The 16,566-nt window shown below is 42.4% G+C and overlaps 1 protein-coding gene across 5 annotated transcripts; it reads left to right on the forward strand.

Moving 5' to 3' along the window:
* The first annotated feature begins 626 nt into the window (after positions 1–626).
* Positions 627–12,796, forward strand: TMEM109 (transmembrane protein 109). Of its 5 annotated transcripts, none has more exons than XM_089520714.1 (4): positions 627–692; positions 4,317–4,555; positions 8,198–8,300; positions 11,437–12,796. In XM_089520714.1, exons 2-4 carry the CDS (start codon positions 4,349–4,351, stop codon positions 11,817–11,819), a joined length of 693 nt encoding a protein of 230 aa, XP_089376840.1. In that variant the 5' UTR covers positions 627–692; positions 4,317–4,348; the 3' UTR covers positions 11,820–12,796. The 5 variants fall into 5 exon arrangements, with proteins under 5 accessions (XP_089376840.1, XP_089376841.1, XP_089376836.1 ...); XM_089520715.1 differs by lacking the exon at positions 627–692 and adding an exon at positions 2,585–2,635; XM_089520710.1 differs by lacking the exon at positions 627–692 and adding an exon at positions 3,200–3,328.
* Positions 12,797–16,566: the final 3,770 nt, after the last annotated feature.

Consider the following 16,566-nt stretch of genomic DNA (forward strand, 5'->3'; position numbering starts at 1 on the left):
GCACATATATATATATATATAGAGAGAGAGAGAGAGAGAGAGAGAGAGAGAGCGAAGTCTCTGTAGAGATTTGTGAGCCAAGGGATCTTGTAGTACCTTTGAGACTAACTTAAAAGAAAGAAGTTGGCAGCATGGGCTCTCAATAGGAGTTTGTCACACTGAGGCTGATTTCGGCATTAAAGAGAGAGAGTAAAGCCCATTTGAAGCATCCTGCAAATAAATACGAAAATGGAGAGTAACTGCGCCGATGGTTATTGCAAGCAGTTGCACAAATAAAGTGATATCGGAAATGCATTGTCGCTAACATCCTGAAAATAAAAAGATGCGTGTTAATGCTTCTCTGTGACCACTTTCATGGCGGGTTTTGTGCGACATCGTGTGAAATCATTGTAATTACACGTTTCCCCCCCAGGATATTCATGGCATAAACTCCCAATCTCCTTTGTGTGATAAACTCCATAGACTTGAGTCTATGGGCTCTGACAGACAAGGATATATATCTCGCAAAACTACAGATCCCAGGATTCCGTAGCATGGAGCCATGGCAGTTCAAGAGGCATAAAACTGCATTAATTCTGCAGCGTGGCCTTATGATGGATTCCCCAGGGATAATGCTTTGAAGATACAAGGATATAAGCCCATTCAACACAAACTATAATAATAAACTGTACAGAGCAGTCTGAACTTGTCAGGTAGGAGCAGCCCATAGTTGTATCTTGTCCCTTATTCCACAGCTCCCAGGATTCCGTAGCACTGAGCCATGGAAGCTAAAGCAATGTCAAACTGGATTGATACTGTAGTGTGGATGCGGCCTTAGATCCTAAGCACACTGCAGAAACAATCCAGTTTGAGACCCCTTCAACTGCCCTGGATCAAAGCTAGGGAATTGGGGGAACTGGGTTCTTTGAGACATTTAAGCCTTCTCTATCAGAGAGCTCTAGTGCCACAATAAACCACAGTTCCCAGGATTCCCTAGCACTGAGCTAGGGCAGTTAAAGTGGTCTCGAATTGGATTATTTCTGCAGTGTGTTTTGGACCTAAGTCTACCAATTTGATAGGACACTGACACACTCCCAGTGGCTGGGCCTTTTGCCTCAGTTCTATTTCATCTTCCTTGGCACCTCTTCTGCCCAAACAGAAGGATAGACAGTGTTTAGGACCTGTTCTGATACTTCTTCTGCCTTTTTCTCCTATGACAACAAGACTCAAGGTGACCCTATGAATGAGACATTTCCAAGACTCCCTGTCTTCTACTGCTCTGCTTAGGTCCTGTAAATCTATGCCCACGAACCTCCCTGATTGAGCCCATCCATCCAGCATGCAGTCGTCCTTTCTTTCTAATGCCCTCCACCCTTCTTAGCATTATTGCCTTTTCTAATGAGTCGTGCCTTCTCATGACTTGGCCAAAGTAGGACAGCCTCAATTCCTTCATCTTGGTTTCCAGGGAGATTTCAGGTCTGATCTGTTCAAGAACCCATTTGTTTGTCTTTTTGCCTGTCCACAGTATCCTCATCACTCTTCTCCAGCCCCACATCTCAAATTGATTGCTTTTCTTCTAATCCACTTTCTTCACTTTCCCTCTCCCACATTCATACATGGTAATGGGGAATACAATAGCAATAGCATGTACACCTCTTATGGGTGAACTAAGCACTCTTTAACTGGTTTGCAATTTGTAAGTCAATTGCCCCCTGGGTACTCATTTTACTGACCTACGAAAGGGTGGGAGGCTGAGTCAACCTTGGAGCTCTGGGATCAAACTCACAACCTTGGGGCTGCAGGGCTGCCTCCTTAACACAATGGCTTGTACGATTCTAACCTTAGTGCTCAAGTGTATATCTTTACTCTTTAGGATCTTGTCTAGTTCTTTAATCGCTCCCCTTCTTCCCAGGATAAGTCCTCTCTATAATGTGACTGTGTGAAAATCTTTGCTGTGATCGTGTGACTGTCTCAGGAAAATGCCTTTTTAAATCCCCCATTTCCCCCGTGTGATAAAGTCCCTCGTTTTCTGATTTCTTGACTGAAGCCTCCTTCCTGAATGATGTCTGATCCAAGGTCCGGGAACTCTTTTACTGTTTTGGTAGCAGTGACATCATGGCTAACCTCTCACCAAGAATACCCTATGATACCATGTGTGTGTGTTGTGTGCCTTCAAGTGTTTTCCACCTTATGGCAACCCTAAGGCAAACCTATCATGGGATTTTCTTGGCAAGATTTGTTCAGAGGAGGTTTGCCTTTGCCTTTCCCTGAGGCTGAAAGAGTGTGACTTGCCGAAGGTCACCATACCGTGGGCAGAAAACATCACAGACTTGGAACAGTTATTAAGGAAGAACAAAGAAGAAAGTGCAAAGGCAGGCTTGATGCTAAATACACTCATCCCTCCACATTTATGGCTTTGACTTTTATGGATTTGATTATTCACAGATTTGATTAATATGTTCTCTCTAGGGATATCTAGGTCCTCGAAAGCAACTCCTTGGTCAAATTTAACCAAAAGCCACACTGAAGGACTTGGAGAGAACCCTCCACTAGACCTTTGTAGCTCCTCCAGTGCAGTTCTATGGTCAGTGTCTGGCAGATGCTGACCACAGAGTTGCAGAGGGATCTTGAGATTCCTAGCAAGGCGTCCTCTCAGGTAAAAACACAGTGTTTTTCTTATTTGCAGTTTTTCCACATTCACGGGGGAATGTGGAGGGACGAGTGTACATCACAATTACGTTTTTATATTAGAGTTGGCCTCCCATATCCACAAACTCATTATCTATGTGGATTCAAGCAGCCACGGCTTGAAACTATTCCCATAAGATATAAATTCCCAAAAGCAAACTTTGGTTTTTGTCATCTTATAGAACTTAAGGGACGCCATTCTACTTAATGGGACTTGAGAGCATCCACAGATTTTGGTATCCACAGGGGGTCCCCCTGGATACCAAGGGCCCACTGTATGGTCTTTATTGTTTCCTACAAAAATGTTTTCTTTTTCAATTAAAAATTATAATAATGAGAGAGAGAGAGAGAGAGAGAGAGAGAGAGAGAGAAGAACTACAGTTCCCAGCATCCTCCTGGCTAAAACCTGAGGGACTTGACTCTGGACTCCATTTCCCCAAATGCACCTGGGCGCTTGGAGCTAAATTTGAATCCCAGCCTAGAGGGAGGGGGAGGAGTCTGCCGTCTGCCCCGCCCCTTTCCCCGCCGCCGGCCAATCGCGGCCTCGCTCGAGCCCCGCCTTAGTCCCACTTTGGCGCCTCTTAATCTCCTCCGGCGGAGGGTCCTAATAAGGCGGAAGGAAGGAGGGCTCGAGATTCCTTTGGTCAGCGGTTGGAGCCAGGTTCTTCTCTCGTTGCTTTTGCAGGTGGCTGGGGATGATGGGCTTCCGGGGATGCATCCACACTGGAGAAATAACCCGGTTTTTCACCGCTTTAACTGTTTTCTGGCTCAAGGCTATGGAATTCTGGGAATTGGAGTTTATTGTGGGCCCACAACAAACTCCAGCTCCCAGAATTCCATAGCCTTGAGCCAGAAAACAGTTAGGCTCAGGCCTAGGGAATGCTGGAAATTGTGGTTTATTGTGGCATCAGAGCACTGTCTGACAGGGAAGGCTTAAATGTCCCACAAAACTATCTATGGTATCGTGATCTAATTCAGTGGTTTCGAACCTTTGGGCCTCCAGGTGTTTTGGATTTCAGCTCCCAGCATCCCTAGCCAGCTTGGCCAGCAGCCAGGAATTCTGGGACCTGAAGTCCAAAACATCTGGAGGACCAAACTAAGGAACCATTGATCTAATGGAGGGCGGGGGGACTGGATGTTAATGTAGCCAATAGTAAAAGTGTCCTAGATATGTGCTAAATAAAATTCTCTTGCAGATAAAGTCCAAAATATGTAGATCCAAAACACACTGCAGAAATAATCCAGTTTCAGACTGCTTTAGCTGCCCTGTCTCAATGCTAGGGAATTCTAGGAACTGTAGTTTATTTTGGCCCCAGAGCTCTCTGACAGAGAAGGCTCAGTGTCTCAGAAAACTACAGTTCCCAGGATTCTCTAGCGTTGAGCCAGGGCAGTTAAGGCGGTCTCAAACTGGGTGATTTCTGCAGTGTGTTTTGGACCATAATAGCTTTAATAAAGCTCATCATTCTGCATTTCTCACTGTTTGTGTTTCATTTCATTTTTCAAGTTAATTTCTCTAAAATAGTTGATCTAGCGATCGTCACACACACTACGGACATTTTTGTGTTGCTAGAATATCATAAACCTGTTTGTAGTAGTATCAGATAAATTTACCTTTTGGGATTTTTCACTGTTCTGAATTATGTCTGCAGATTACCTGGGTGTGAAGGCCACAGTTGAAGGGATGACTAGATACAGCCTCAAGCCCCTGCTGCGTCCAGCCTTGGCCTTTGCAATGGTGCTTCTTCTCACACTAACGGCTGTCACCGGTGTCCAGCACCACCGGAGTGAGAAGCATGCAGAACCAGACTTTCTAGCCCAAATGTCTCGTACTATAAGGAAGACCATGGAGGATTTGATTGGAAGAAACAACTTCCGGATGCTCAGTGAGGTAAGATCCATATTAACCTGTGTTCATGTATCTGCCCAGTAGGTATCAGTAGCACAGGCAGGAGTAGAATTACATATTTAGGGGGAAAGGACAGATGATGCATCAAACCTAGATTGGATCCTTCAAGATGTTGATGAAAACAGCATGATTGAATGCTCTTCTGTACAAAACAAATTCCAAACAAAGTTAGCATGTCAGGGTAATAGGCTAGACCTTAACCCTTGCTTGCTGGTTTTCTGTGTGAGGGTGTCATGATATAGGGGTCTGTTTCAACATCATAAGCCTCAGTTTCAGAATCAATAATATATTAAACTCAGTTGATTAACCTTTTACTACCAATCAAATCTGGTTTTTCAAAGCCAGTCTTAGGAGGTAAAATTTCATGAATCTTGTACATTGTTTTTAAATGGGATCCAGTGTCAACTGCTGAAGCAATAATATGCAAAGCCAATTAGCTAAGGTTTTGCTACAAAAGTCCACTTCATTTAATAAAAGCTGTAGAACATATTTAGATTTGCTTATCTACAGTGTAAGGGCAAATTCCAGCATCATATGAGCAGACTTACTCTTCATCTCTTCCCTCTGTAGTCCCACCCCCACCCCACATCCTTCTGCTCAGAATTGCTCCAGATGGTGGTCTAATAAGATTTTGAGGGTACCCAGGAAAAGAGAGGGAAGAATCTTCCCCTTTTCTGAAGAAGGAAGGTATTCCATCAGTGGAAAGTGTTAATCAGATATTTCCCTATAGGCTATTCCTAGCTTATCAATGGATAAAGTGTTCTATTTTTCAGAACTGCCACCTTCAGAATACTGTATAATACCAAATGATAAAAAGTCTTTAGAATGCAGTCAAATCTAAAGTTTCCATTTTTCAAGAGCATGTTCTTAGCGTAATTTTGGAACCTTAGAATATATATCTCTTCCATTCATTGTGTACTCTTCCAAATCTCAGGTTTAAGATCAGACTGTGGCCTGCTTCACAGATGATTTGTATGAAGCAATCTCCATGTGGTCAGGGGAGAGCATCACTTTCCCCAGCCCCAGGGTTGCATACCTTCTATGGCCCTGCTCTCAAAGGTCTATAGGACTGTGAACCCCATCTTGACTGTGAACATCTCTCTTGAAGATATTGTTCCTCAGTGTGCTGATGACTAAACAGAGCTGTGGTCCTATAGTCCATTGATGTGAGTCCACCTCATCTCATGAAGTTCACTTCATGCATTTTATTGCACAAAGAAAGGACTTTTGTGGTTAGAATTTTCCAGGTCATTCTGGTCAGGATAGTTTCCAGGAATAAAACATGTTGGTTTGTTGCAGCAAAACCAACATAGTCTTATAATGCTTTAAAGACTAAAATGCTTTAATTAACAAAGCAGAAGTGTTCCTGGGCATTACTGCTTTAACAGAAAATGTGATACCAGAGGAAGAAATAATAGGGATAAGTTCCTACATTACAGGGGGGGAAAGAGCATGTTTCAGCAGACTTTTAATCAGAAGTTAGCAATGGACAATGGCCTAGATGCTCTAAAGGCACTAGATCTCCATCTGGTCATGGAAGCTATGTAATTAGTGGCCTAGTTACTGCTTAGATGGGACACCACCAACAAATATCAGGTGCTGTAGTCTAGATTTCAGAAGAAGGAATTTGCAAGACTACTTCAGAGTATTCCTTGCCTAAGAAAACCCTATAAAATTCATGGGGTTGTCATAAGTCAACAAGCGACTAAAAAGCACAAACACACACATAATAATATGCACATGTGGAATGAAGCTTTCAGGTTGGGTAAGCCTTACATAAATAGATAAAAATATCTTGAACCTTTTAGGCTATTTGATAGCTTCTTCCAAAATTTAGGAAGAAGATGGCATTTAGGGAGAAATTATTATTATTACTATGATCAGGGTAGCTCGTGATGCAGCCTTATCTATTTTCCTCTCTGTTTTGCTGTTTATGTATGTTTTCAGTAAGGGATTCTGGCAGCAGTTGCTGTTTACCTTGCCTGTTTAAGCTGGCACACATACAGTGGAACCTGCTAGACTTTCCATTATTTTCCAGCAGGTTATTGCATTGTTTCCTGAAAACATGTTGCTACAACCTGACACCAGAAGTCTGTGTATTTTCAGCCCTCCTTCCCTGTATCAGTGCTGCTAAAACAAACTCAGGTTAGACAGAGGACAAGGAGGGAAGGGCGTTGGGCAGACAAAAGGACTTTGAAAAAGGAGCTTCCTTGTCAGAGGCTTTTTAAACTGAAGTATGACTGTACTTACTTATCGTGCTTTTAAACTTCCCAGTAACACAAGGTCTCTGGTCACTGCGCAAAGCATGACAAAATTTTTTTTATTTATATTCCACTTTTTCACCAGATTGGGACACAAATGAGCTTACAAATTAAAAGAACAATACAATTAAAATGTACAAAAGTGAGCATTAAAGTAGAATTAAGTAGAACAGTATTAAAATGTATCACTCATTAAAAGAAAAAATACAATTGAAAACACTTAAAGCACTTAAAAACAGTATCTGTTAAAACAATCAAATGCTAAAACACATTAAGACAATAAAAATAAAACTACGTTTGTCCCTCCGTATTCACTAGGGTTAGGGGCACAAGACCACAGTGAATATGGAAAAACCGCAAATAACAAAAACACCATGTTTTTACCTGAAAGGACGCCTCTCTAGGAATCTCTAGGTCCTCCAGTGGAACTTTGTGGTCAACATCCAACAGACACTGATCATAGAACTGCACTGGAGGAGCTACCAATGTCTAATAGAGTATTCTTTGTAGGAATCTCTAGGTCTTTCAGTGCAACTTTTAGTTAAGGTTGACCATAGAGTTGCACTGGAGGACCTAGAGATTCCTAGAGAGAAGATATTAATCAAATCCATGAATAATCAAAGCCGCAAATAGGGGGGGATGAGTGTATATACAGACCCTTAAAACACAAGCCATTAGCAATAATTAATTTCATATAATAAAACCAATAGCAAATATAAAAAAGTTGCAGAATATAAACCCCAAGTAAAACCAGAAGCAAAGCAGAAGCGTGCTTTGACATAAAAACAATCTTGAATTGCCAAGGAGAATTTTAAAAAACACACAAACACTGTAAATGCCAGGAAATCTTATCTGTGGAAGACATTCCACTGACTGGCTGACACCTTTGAATAATCTGTAAAAGATGGCATATAAAGCTTGTTAATCTTTTAAGGTGCCATTGGCTTGTTTAAATCAGTATAGACTGTTAGGGATAGAAGACTCTCAGGTGTTTTATATTCTTTTTGACTGATAGATTGACAGATCTTTTTGGCAACTGCATAATTATTTTCTAAATTTCACAGCACTAGCCAGAAACCCCTCAGTTGAACCTACCTACCTTAAGTTCCCATCTCCTCTTTTTATAAATTGGGGAACAAAAACATTAACCTCATTAAAGTTCACTCTACAGGACCATGATACGTTGACCTGTTAGATCTGCACATTGTCTTGTTAACTTAATTTCCACACTTTCAGTAGCTAGACTCTCTTAACTGATTGCTGCTGGAGAAGATTATTGTATGTAAAGCCCCTGTGAATTCAAAGAGCTGGTAACAGGACAAACTAAAGGACAACTTCCATGTCTGTGTCTGTCTCCTTGCAGAATCTCTCTTCCCTCCTCTGGATAGTGTCCTCTGGGATCTCTTCAGCTTTGTTTGTTGTGGCTCGAATTGTAGGGCAATTCTTAACTTCCTTTGGCATGGCAGGTAAGTGACCAAGATGTGGACATAGCAGAAAGGAGAGACCAGTGGTGTTCCCACACCAGGTGACACCTACATGCGGGACTAGAACTTCTTATGGGGTTTCCGGGGTGCACAGGAGTACTTGTGTAGGCTGGAGGGGCACTGGCACAGTCCCAAGGAGCGCCCGTGCCAGCCTGAAGAGTGACTATGGGGAGCAGAACAGTGACCATGGGGGGAGGGAGCTAACCAGATGTCACCCCTCCTTCTGGGGTGTGGTCCGCACCCCTGCACTTCCCCAGTGAGACTACTGGGAGATACAATGCATTCTACTCACTTGTTTAGCTGCAGTGCAAACCTAACATAGACCGCAAACCTATGCATACTAACTGTCCTGTTGAATTCAGTGAAAAGTGTCTTGGAAGTAGCTTAGAGTAATATCTGTGCTAGCTTCACACAGAGTGTTTGAATAAACATTTGAGGGTTATTGGAAAAGCTATGTTGGATCAGACAAAATCCTGTGTAGTCCAGCACCTGTGTCACCCTGGCCACTCAGATATCAATAAGAAGAAGCACAGTGCCTCCAGCACTAGAGATGATATTCAGCCATCCTATCTAGAAGTCTTTGATGCTTTACAGTACCTTGTGTAAAATTTCTCCCACTGTAAGACTGACAGGGTTAATAGCAATTACTACATGTTGAAGCAGAGAACTCCACAGTGTAACTACAGTCGCCCCTCCATTTTCGCAGGGAATCTGGTCTGGACTCTCCTCCCCCCCCCCCCCCCCCCCCGGCACGTGCGAAAATAAAAAATGGCCAATATTCAAGCCCTATTGCATTGGCTTGAATAATGGTGCGCACCCCAATTTTGTCTCCCTCCGTTTGCCACCCACGAACAGTCGAGGGACACAGATTCCAAGTCTGCAAAAGTGGAGAGTGACTGTATGTACACTCAGATTCATTGGACAACAAGGTAAGAGGACAGCATTTCCTATCCCTCAACACCATACACAATTGTATGCATCCCAGCTAGTGTTCCTCAGATGTTGGTAGAGACATTCTCCCAATAATTCAATGTTAGTACATGTCCTTTGTGATCATTACCCATGGATTCCTTGTAATAATGTTCTTGGCTTAGGAAAACATCATGTGTTACTGAATTTTGCTCAAGAGGATTTTGTATTTATGATTCTCAAACAACAGTACCCTGTCGCATAGCAGAACCTCCTTTCACGACTGAAGGGATTTTCTAAATGCTATTTGTGATAGTGGTAGACAACGCTGCTAAATCCCACTAAGCATAAGCAAGTCCTGAAGCAGGGATGGGGACAATGTGAGTCATATGCAGCCCCCCAAGCCTATTTTTGTGATCTTCAAGCTCCCCCCCCCCCCAATTTTGTACTCCAGTGCCCATCTTCCTCTCAGGAGTGTGGGGCATGTGTGTCTGAGCCCATCTTGGGAATGGGGTGGTCTCTTTTTAAAACTGGAAGTAACTTCTGGTTCACTTCCTGGCTTATGTAACAAAGCAAAAACGAGAGAAAGAGAAGGCCTTCTCCTGAACCTAAAAGAATATAAGGGATAGGAGCATGGTAAAATTGCCTTTCATGTGGGGGACACCTTGTGGGAGTAAGCTTTCTTTAATTTCCCGCTTTCCCCCAAATATTGGGGATAAAGAGTGAAGGCGGGTGGCCTTCTAAGGTCTTGTGAGGTCCAGACTTCAGTTAGGCATATACTTCTTCCCTAAAGGATGCCTTAAGTGTCTCTTTTAAGCCAGCCCCTGTGTGTGTGGAGATTTTCAGAGGTAGTGGGGTTAATGTTTTTTTAAATTTATTGTTTAATTTTACACACACACACACACACACACACAAACAGTGGGGGATAACACAAAAACCAGACTGCAGCATGATGAGCAAGTTGTTTAGATAGCTCAAGAGCAATTAATGGGCAATGTTGAGCTGCTGAAAGAATGGTAAAAGCACAAAGGGGAGGCATTCCCCTTCAACACGGCAGCCTCTCACGTACCCCCAAATCAGCTATGGAGGGCTGGGCAGTTCTCTGGAACTGGTTTTCAGGAGGCACCAAGCACTGCCATACTAGGGGAAGGTTCCATTTTGAATACAGCGTTGAATTTAGCCCATTTTGGACCACATATTATTTCAACATTAGTTGCTTTTGTATAGTTGTAGTATTTTTGTGAGAATTAATGTGGCAAAGAAAATTGAATATCTTGGTGTTTTTCTTTCTTCAATAGAAATACGGTATGTGTCTTGCCCTCCAATTTGCGGTTCAATGCTAGAGGGGATTTCCTCTATTGGGGCTGATTTCAGTCTTTGGGCTGTTTCCCTTATTCCTGTTTCTTTATGCATATAAACAAGATATGCATGTTTTCTAATATATGCCTGAATAGTGATTATTCAATGAATGTTTTTCACAAGTAAATAAGGGATCTGGAATTTAAATGTATAGTTTCAATCCTATACTCAGGTTTGCTACTGTAGAATATATGAAACGGCACTTGGGGCCCATGCACACTACACAATTATACCAACATTTTGCACTTTAAGTGTGTGGCAGTATGCCATAGAATGCTGGGATTTGTAGTTTAGGGAGCAGTATTTAGAATTCTAAGCCATACAATGCTAGTGCACACCAAACTTCAAGCCCTGAGATTTCATAGGAAGCTGCCATGACAGTTAAAGTGGAATATAGCACTATATTTGTGTAGCATGAATGGGCCCAGGTCTGTATATATTGGGCCATGCACCAAGAACAAAATTTGCACAGGCAAAGACGCTTTATGTCCAGCTTGGAAAAGTTACTTAACTCCCAGAGTCCCACAGCCACCATGGTCCTCAGTTTCTGGGAGCTATAGTCCAGTAAAGTAACTTTTCTCACCTGTGTTTGATAGTCTGGCAGTGTAAGTGACCATACCATCTTCCTTTGAAAGAATGATGTGGGCCTCCACTGTCTGCCAATAATAGTGCTGAGATGGGAGAAGGTAATCCATTATAGGTGATGCTTTGTTGGTAACAAAGCATCACCAATAGCTATCCCTCTGGCTGTTGGTGATGCTTTGTCACAACCTTCCATTGTGATGAAATACCATAGTGTCACCTAAAGTAAGTCCACATTATTCCTTGCCTTTCTCCTTTTGTCTTCCAGGGGACGATTTTACTCAGTTCCTGAAACTGAGCCCTGACGCAGTCCAAACGCTGCTGCTCTGGGGCTTGGCTGCTCTCGTTGGCTACTGGGTGCTCTCACTGGTGCTGAGTCTATTGCTTGCCCTCTTGAGCCGCATCATGTGGGGACTCAAGGTAGTGCTCTTTGGGGCCTGCTTTATGTTTATTGTCTCTTCTGTGCCTGACCGCTCTGTGCAGTCACTGCTTCTGTTGGCTCTGCTCACACTGTTTGTCCTCCTGGGTTGGCTGAGTGGGTCCCACCATTCAGGGGCACGGCTGGAAGCCAAAGTGCGCAGCTTGGAGCGCCAAGTGGAGGAGCTGCAGCGCAGGCACAGGCGGTCTGCCAGGCACCTGGATGAGGAATGAGCTCAAAGAGGAGTCTGTGATGTCCATGTATCTTTCCTAAAAGGCAACCACTCTCTTCCTTTCCTCTTGTACTATATGACTGCTTTCTAGACTGTAGATGCTCTCAGGTTGCTCTTCATCCACAACTGTGCTGGAACAAGTAAGCCCTAAAGCAAACTTCTGTAAGGCAAATGAAAATGTTGGAGATTGTTTAACTTCCCAATTCATGTTCTAGTACACTATTCAAAAGACTTTATCTTTGTCTCTTTTCTGTTGTTGTTTTTTCCAGTCTCCCTTCTTCCAGAGGAGGAGTGGGCAATTTCAGCAGGTCTGGTGTCTTGGTTCCACCCCATTGATTGTGTTTCCCATCTTTGTACTAGAGTCTAGACCTACCAACTTCCCACTCTTATTTCCCAGAGGGCTCATGGTAGTCTACTTTTTTTTTTAAGGATGATAGAACTGCTGATGGAACTGTAGGTGCTGAATTTGTTTTTAAAAACTGAGTACCTTTTTCTGTAGTGTTGCATATCAGGTGATAGTAAAGCCAAGTGCCTCTCTGAAAGTAAATAAGATGGCTGTGCTTGTGGCAGCACAGCAAATCGGGATTACATGTGTCCCGCCTTCCTACAAGCCAAAGATGCCCATTAAAATAAAGACCTCAGCATTTCCCCCAAATGCATACTGTATAAACAGTTTGGGAAGAGGAGTATCTAAATAGTGCCTTGACAGATAGTGTTCACATGCCTGTACTGAAATAAAATAATAAAATAAATTAGGTGGTTGACAAAGTGAATGTACCATATCTCTTCCCTCCAGATGGGATTTGTGCCATTAGCAAATGTAACAAAACCTCATTGTTCTTGTTTGGGGAAGGAGGCATAACATACTCTGTGGTGTGAACTTCATGTCTGTTGCCAAATATATATTTTTTAAGCTGCCACTTTTAAACAAATGGATATTTTTGTTATATCCTTCCAAATAAAGGCTGTTTAATCAATTCTTAGCTTTGGTGGTTTCTTTTATTTCAACCTATTCTGAACAGAAAGGATGTACACGCAGCATGTCTGACACAAGGAGTGTGTGTGCTTAGCCAGTGTCTAGCAGCCATCTCCAAGGCAGGAAAGAAGAGGCTTCAATTCACCATATCTGTTACACGGTTGCTCCCATTATACCTTCCCATTGATTAAGCTGGCAAGGGTGATTTCAATTGGAGTTAAAACATCTGGAGGTTTCCCAATTCTTTTCAAAGGATGGGAGTAGAAGTTGTCTGATTTGATCTGTCACTTTTGCAGTGTTTTCTACATACATGTGCTGGAAGTCTTACAATCTGCTCTCACGCACGTTCACTGAGTTCAGGAACCCATTTCTAAATAAGGCACGTGTACCTTTTTATTAAAAGAACTCATACCACAGCATAACATAAATTGAAAATATGTAGGATAGCTGTGTTGGCCATTCAGTAAATTCAAACTAAATCCACCAAACAGTGATACCTTTATTGGCCAACCAAAATGCATAATATACATGTTGCAAGCTTTCCAAGCTCCCCTGGCTTCTTCATCAGGCAAGATGTCCTTGTTGATATGCAAATAGACTTTAACTTTCCTGGACTTTGAAAATCTCCCAATGCCATATGGCCAGAGGAGGAGAGGCCAGCCTGCTAAATATACCCTCCCCATATCATCTTAAGGACAGAAACTACAAAATGCAGGCATCTTACTAACATTTCCAATTTTTCTCCTGTGTGGTATGTAACATCTTGCCTGGAGCTTCAAAAGTTTGCAACAAGTATATTGTGCATTTTGGCTGACCAATAAATGTATCATTGTTTGGTGGATTTTTGTTTGAATTGAAAATATAAGGGCTGTCAGTGGAGAAAGAATCTTAGAACCACTTTACTGGGTATCCAAGCCTGTGTTTTCTATGATCCTGTCATCTGACAATGACAACCTTGAATGTAAAACAGTAAAATGATTGCTTGCTTGTCTTGAGGTATAAGTGTGGTGGAATAATAGCATGACTTCTTTGCCACATGTTCATTTAACCCACAGTCTGCCCTCCAGGGTTTGGGGAATCATGTTCATTGGCTGTGGGCAAGAGGAAGGCATATGGAAATGTTGCTCCATTCTGCCCATTACAAGCAAAAGTTGATATTTGTGCAAGAGCAGCATTGGTAATTTTACTGTTTAACAGAATAAAGATGCCTTAGGCAACAGATGCTGGGTAAGGGAAAGCAGTAGCTCTCCAGAATTGCCTGAACCTACCAGTCATTACTTTTATTGGCACAGCCTCGGCCACCTTGCTGCTCTTGGGTGCAGTGTAGAAAGCTGATCTAACACTGCTGAGGAAGCAAGATTCAGATGCTAATCCAGTTTCTTGATATGTATATTCAAACTTTCCTTCAGGCAGCAAAACAATCTGGGACTAGCCCTAAATATTAGCATGTGCTCTCATACAGAACTAGCAACATAATGGGAACAAAAGAGGTGTGTAAGTGAATGGGGTTTTTTTTAAGGCTCTGATTCCTCAAACCAGTGGAGCAGGTTTACTTGCAACTGGCTTGCCCTGTTGATTTCAGCAGGATTTCTGCACAGATACCTTCCAGGGGACTGGGGCTGTTAGGCACATTCATTCATGAAACAGCTGTGGATTGTGGAGGGAAGACGACCATATTGGCATTTAATTGTCTTTTGCTTCTGTCCACTTGAAAGTGGAGTGGGAAATGTCTGGAGCACCTACCAGCTGTACCACATTTGCTGTGCAGTGAAATGGAGCTCTTGCTGCCCAATGGCTGACTGCTACCCCTGCTGAGAGGAGGAAAAAGGGCCCCCCAAGTATTTTGTAGAAAGCTCAACCAATGGAATGTACTGAAGCTGAGAGAAACTGCTGAGGTCAGATTAGCCCGTTTATGCTGCAATGCTGTATGAGCATGAGTGAAAGGAAGTCCCTATCAAATAATGGTACTAGAGTAAACATGGATAGAATTGGCCTGTAGCTTGTTAATCCTGAAGTTCAAATGCATAACATTGCTTTATAATGTATGTTGCTGAGAAGGGCCCAGATTTCTGATTTTATTTGAATCCTTTACCACTAATACAGATTATGGAATCTGTTGACGGATATTTCTTTCCCTAGATACAGATTTCGAGCAAAATAGCAAGACTTCTAAGTAACCTAAAAAGAAGGATGCGTGTTAACAAGCTTCACACACAATCACTTACACACACACTTTCTTATGGATGTTTATTTGATGTTTTGGACTACCACTCCCATTGGCCATGATAGCTGGGGAATTCTGCAAGTTGTAGTCCCTAAAAGTTTGTTTTTATTCTCTTTAATGCTACAACAAAAATATTTTGCACCTTCACAGCACTGAAGTGGTGACCTTGTCAGTTCAATCAGTTTCTGTTCCAGTTGTAACCCAACAAAATGTCAATTTTTGTTTGTGAGGTGGGGAATGCTTCTGCAGTGCATTCTAACAGTGTATGTTATAGTTTTCTGTTTAATTGAATGCTGGGTTTCTTGTATGAGGGCTCCTTGTGCAATACAAAAAGCTCCAATTGCAGTGTTTCTGTGATCCAAGACAGGAGGCAGTGTGGTTTTTTGGATGAAAGAAAAGGGTTTCACTGAAAGTGTGTGTAATTGGCAGCTCCTGCCATTCTCAAGAGGAAATACTCAGTGAAGTGAATTCCTGTTTCACATCCATGGAAAGCCCCAGTGAATTTGATAACAGTATCAGTCAGTCAAAGCTCCTGGCCTAGAAATGGAGCTCTTTCCTCTTATATTTCACATTGCTAATGAGGGATTAATTCTAGCAATTCACAGTTCTCCTTGGGTAAGCTAAAGATGCTAAAGCTTCTAAATATTTTCAAATTTCATGCCAGCTCTTCTCATTGTTACGTAAGAACTTCTTATCCATGCCTGTTGGCGTTTCATAGATATTATTTTGGCTTAGCGCCAGTTCTACATGGTTGTTTTTAGCTCTTGCATTGCAAACAGAAATGTGTATTGTGGCGGCTCAGGTACCATCACTGTGTTCACGAAATAGAATTTAGCAATCTGCTTTTCTGCCCACCATCATAAGTTCAGTTCCTATTTAACCTCATGGGGATGCCATAAATTGACAGGTAACTTGAAGGCACACATGAACACACCCACACAGCCCTACCTGCAAATCCTATCCTGTTTACGTGGCTGCACTAGTAAATAATTTGTTGAGTCCTTTAAAGCTTAACTTGTCCCACAAGCCTAAGTGGTATTAAATTCAGTGAGAAGAAACAGAAGCTGCTTCACCATTTCCTTCTTGATCTACTGGACCCAACCAACTTAGCTTTTGGTGGAAGTCTGCTTCTACATTTGTCTGTATGCCCATCTGGAAAGAGATGAAAAGGGGACTTTCACCCTCCACTATTTGGTAAATCATTTATTTCCCCTTGTCCTGTTTGTTAACTCTACTGCAAGGGTGGGGAATTTTTTGCCTTCCCGTTGTTTTGCACTAAAACTCCCATAATCCTTTGTCATTGGCTGTGCTGCCTAGGTCTTCTGGAAGTTGAAGCCCAAAGCATCTGTAGGAGCCAATGTGGGGACCAGTAGCTGTCGTAGTCCCTTTGAGTGTACTGCCCCACCAGGTAAAACCTCTATCTAGCATGTCACCCGGTGCATTTCGCATCTCCCGCACCCCACTAGTGACATCTCTGGCCCTCCTACTTCCAATCTTCATGTATGGATGTGGATAGTGAAGAAAGCTGACATGAAGAAAATCATCTCA

Source organism: Sceloporus occidentalis, unplaced genomic scaffold (assembly GCF_023333645.1).
Source record: "Sceloporus occidentalis isolate IW3139 unplaced genomic scaffold, rSceOcc1.0.p SCAF_4, whole genome shotgun sequence".
Classification (NCBI taxonomy): domain Eukaryota; kingdom Metazoa; phylum Chordata; class Lepidosauria; order Squamata; family Phrynosomatidae; genus Sceloporus; species Sceloporus occidentalis.

What these genes read in the sequence shown, in the direction of transcription:
- TMEM109 (XM_089520714.1), top strand. Translation starts at nt 4,349, where the DNA reads ATGACTAGATACAGCCTCAAGCCCCTGCTGCGTCCAGCCTTGGCCTTT. An exon ending in ACTTCCGGATGCTCAGTGAG is followed by an intron (nt 4,556 to 8,197) that starts GTAAGATCCATA and finishes GTCTCCTTGCAG; the next exon opens with AATCTCTCTTCCCTCCTCTG. An exon ending in AACTTCCTTTGGCATGGCAG is followed by an intron (nt 8,301 to 11,436) that starts GTAAGTGACCAA and finishes TTTGTCTTCCAG; the next exon opens with GGGACGATTTTACTCAGTTC.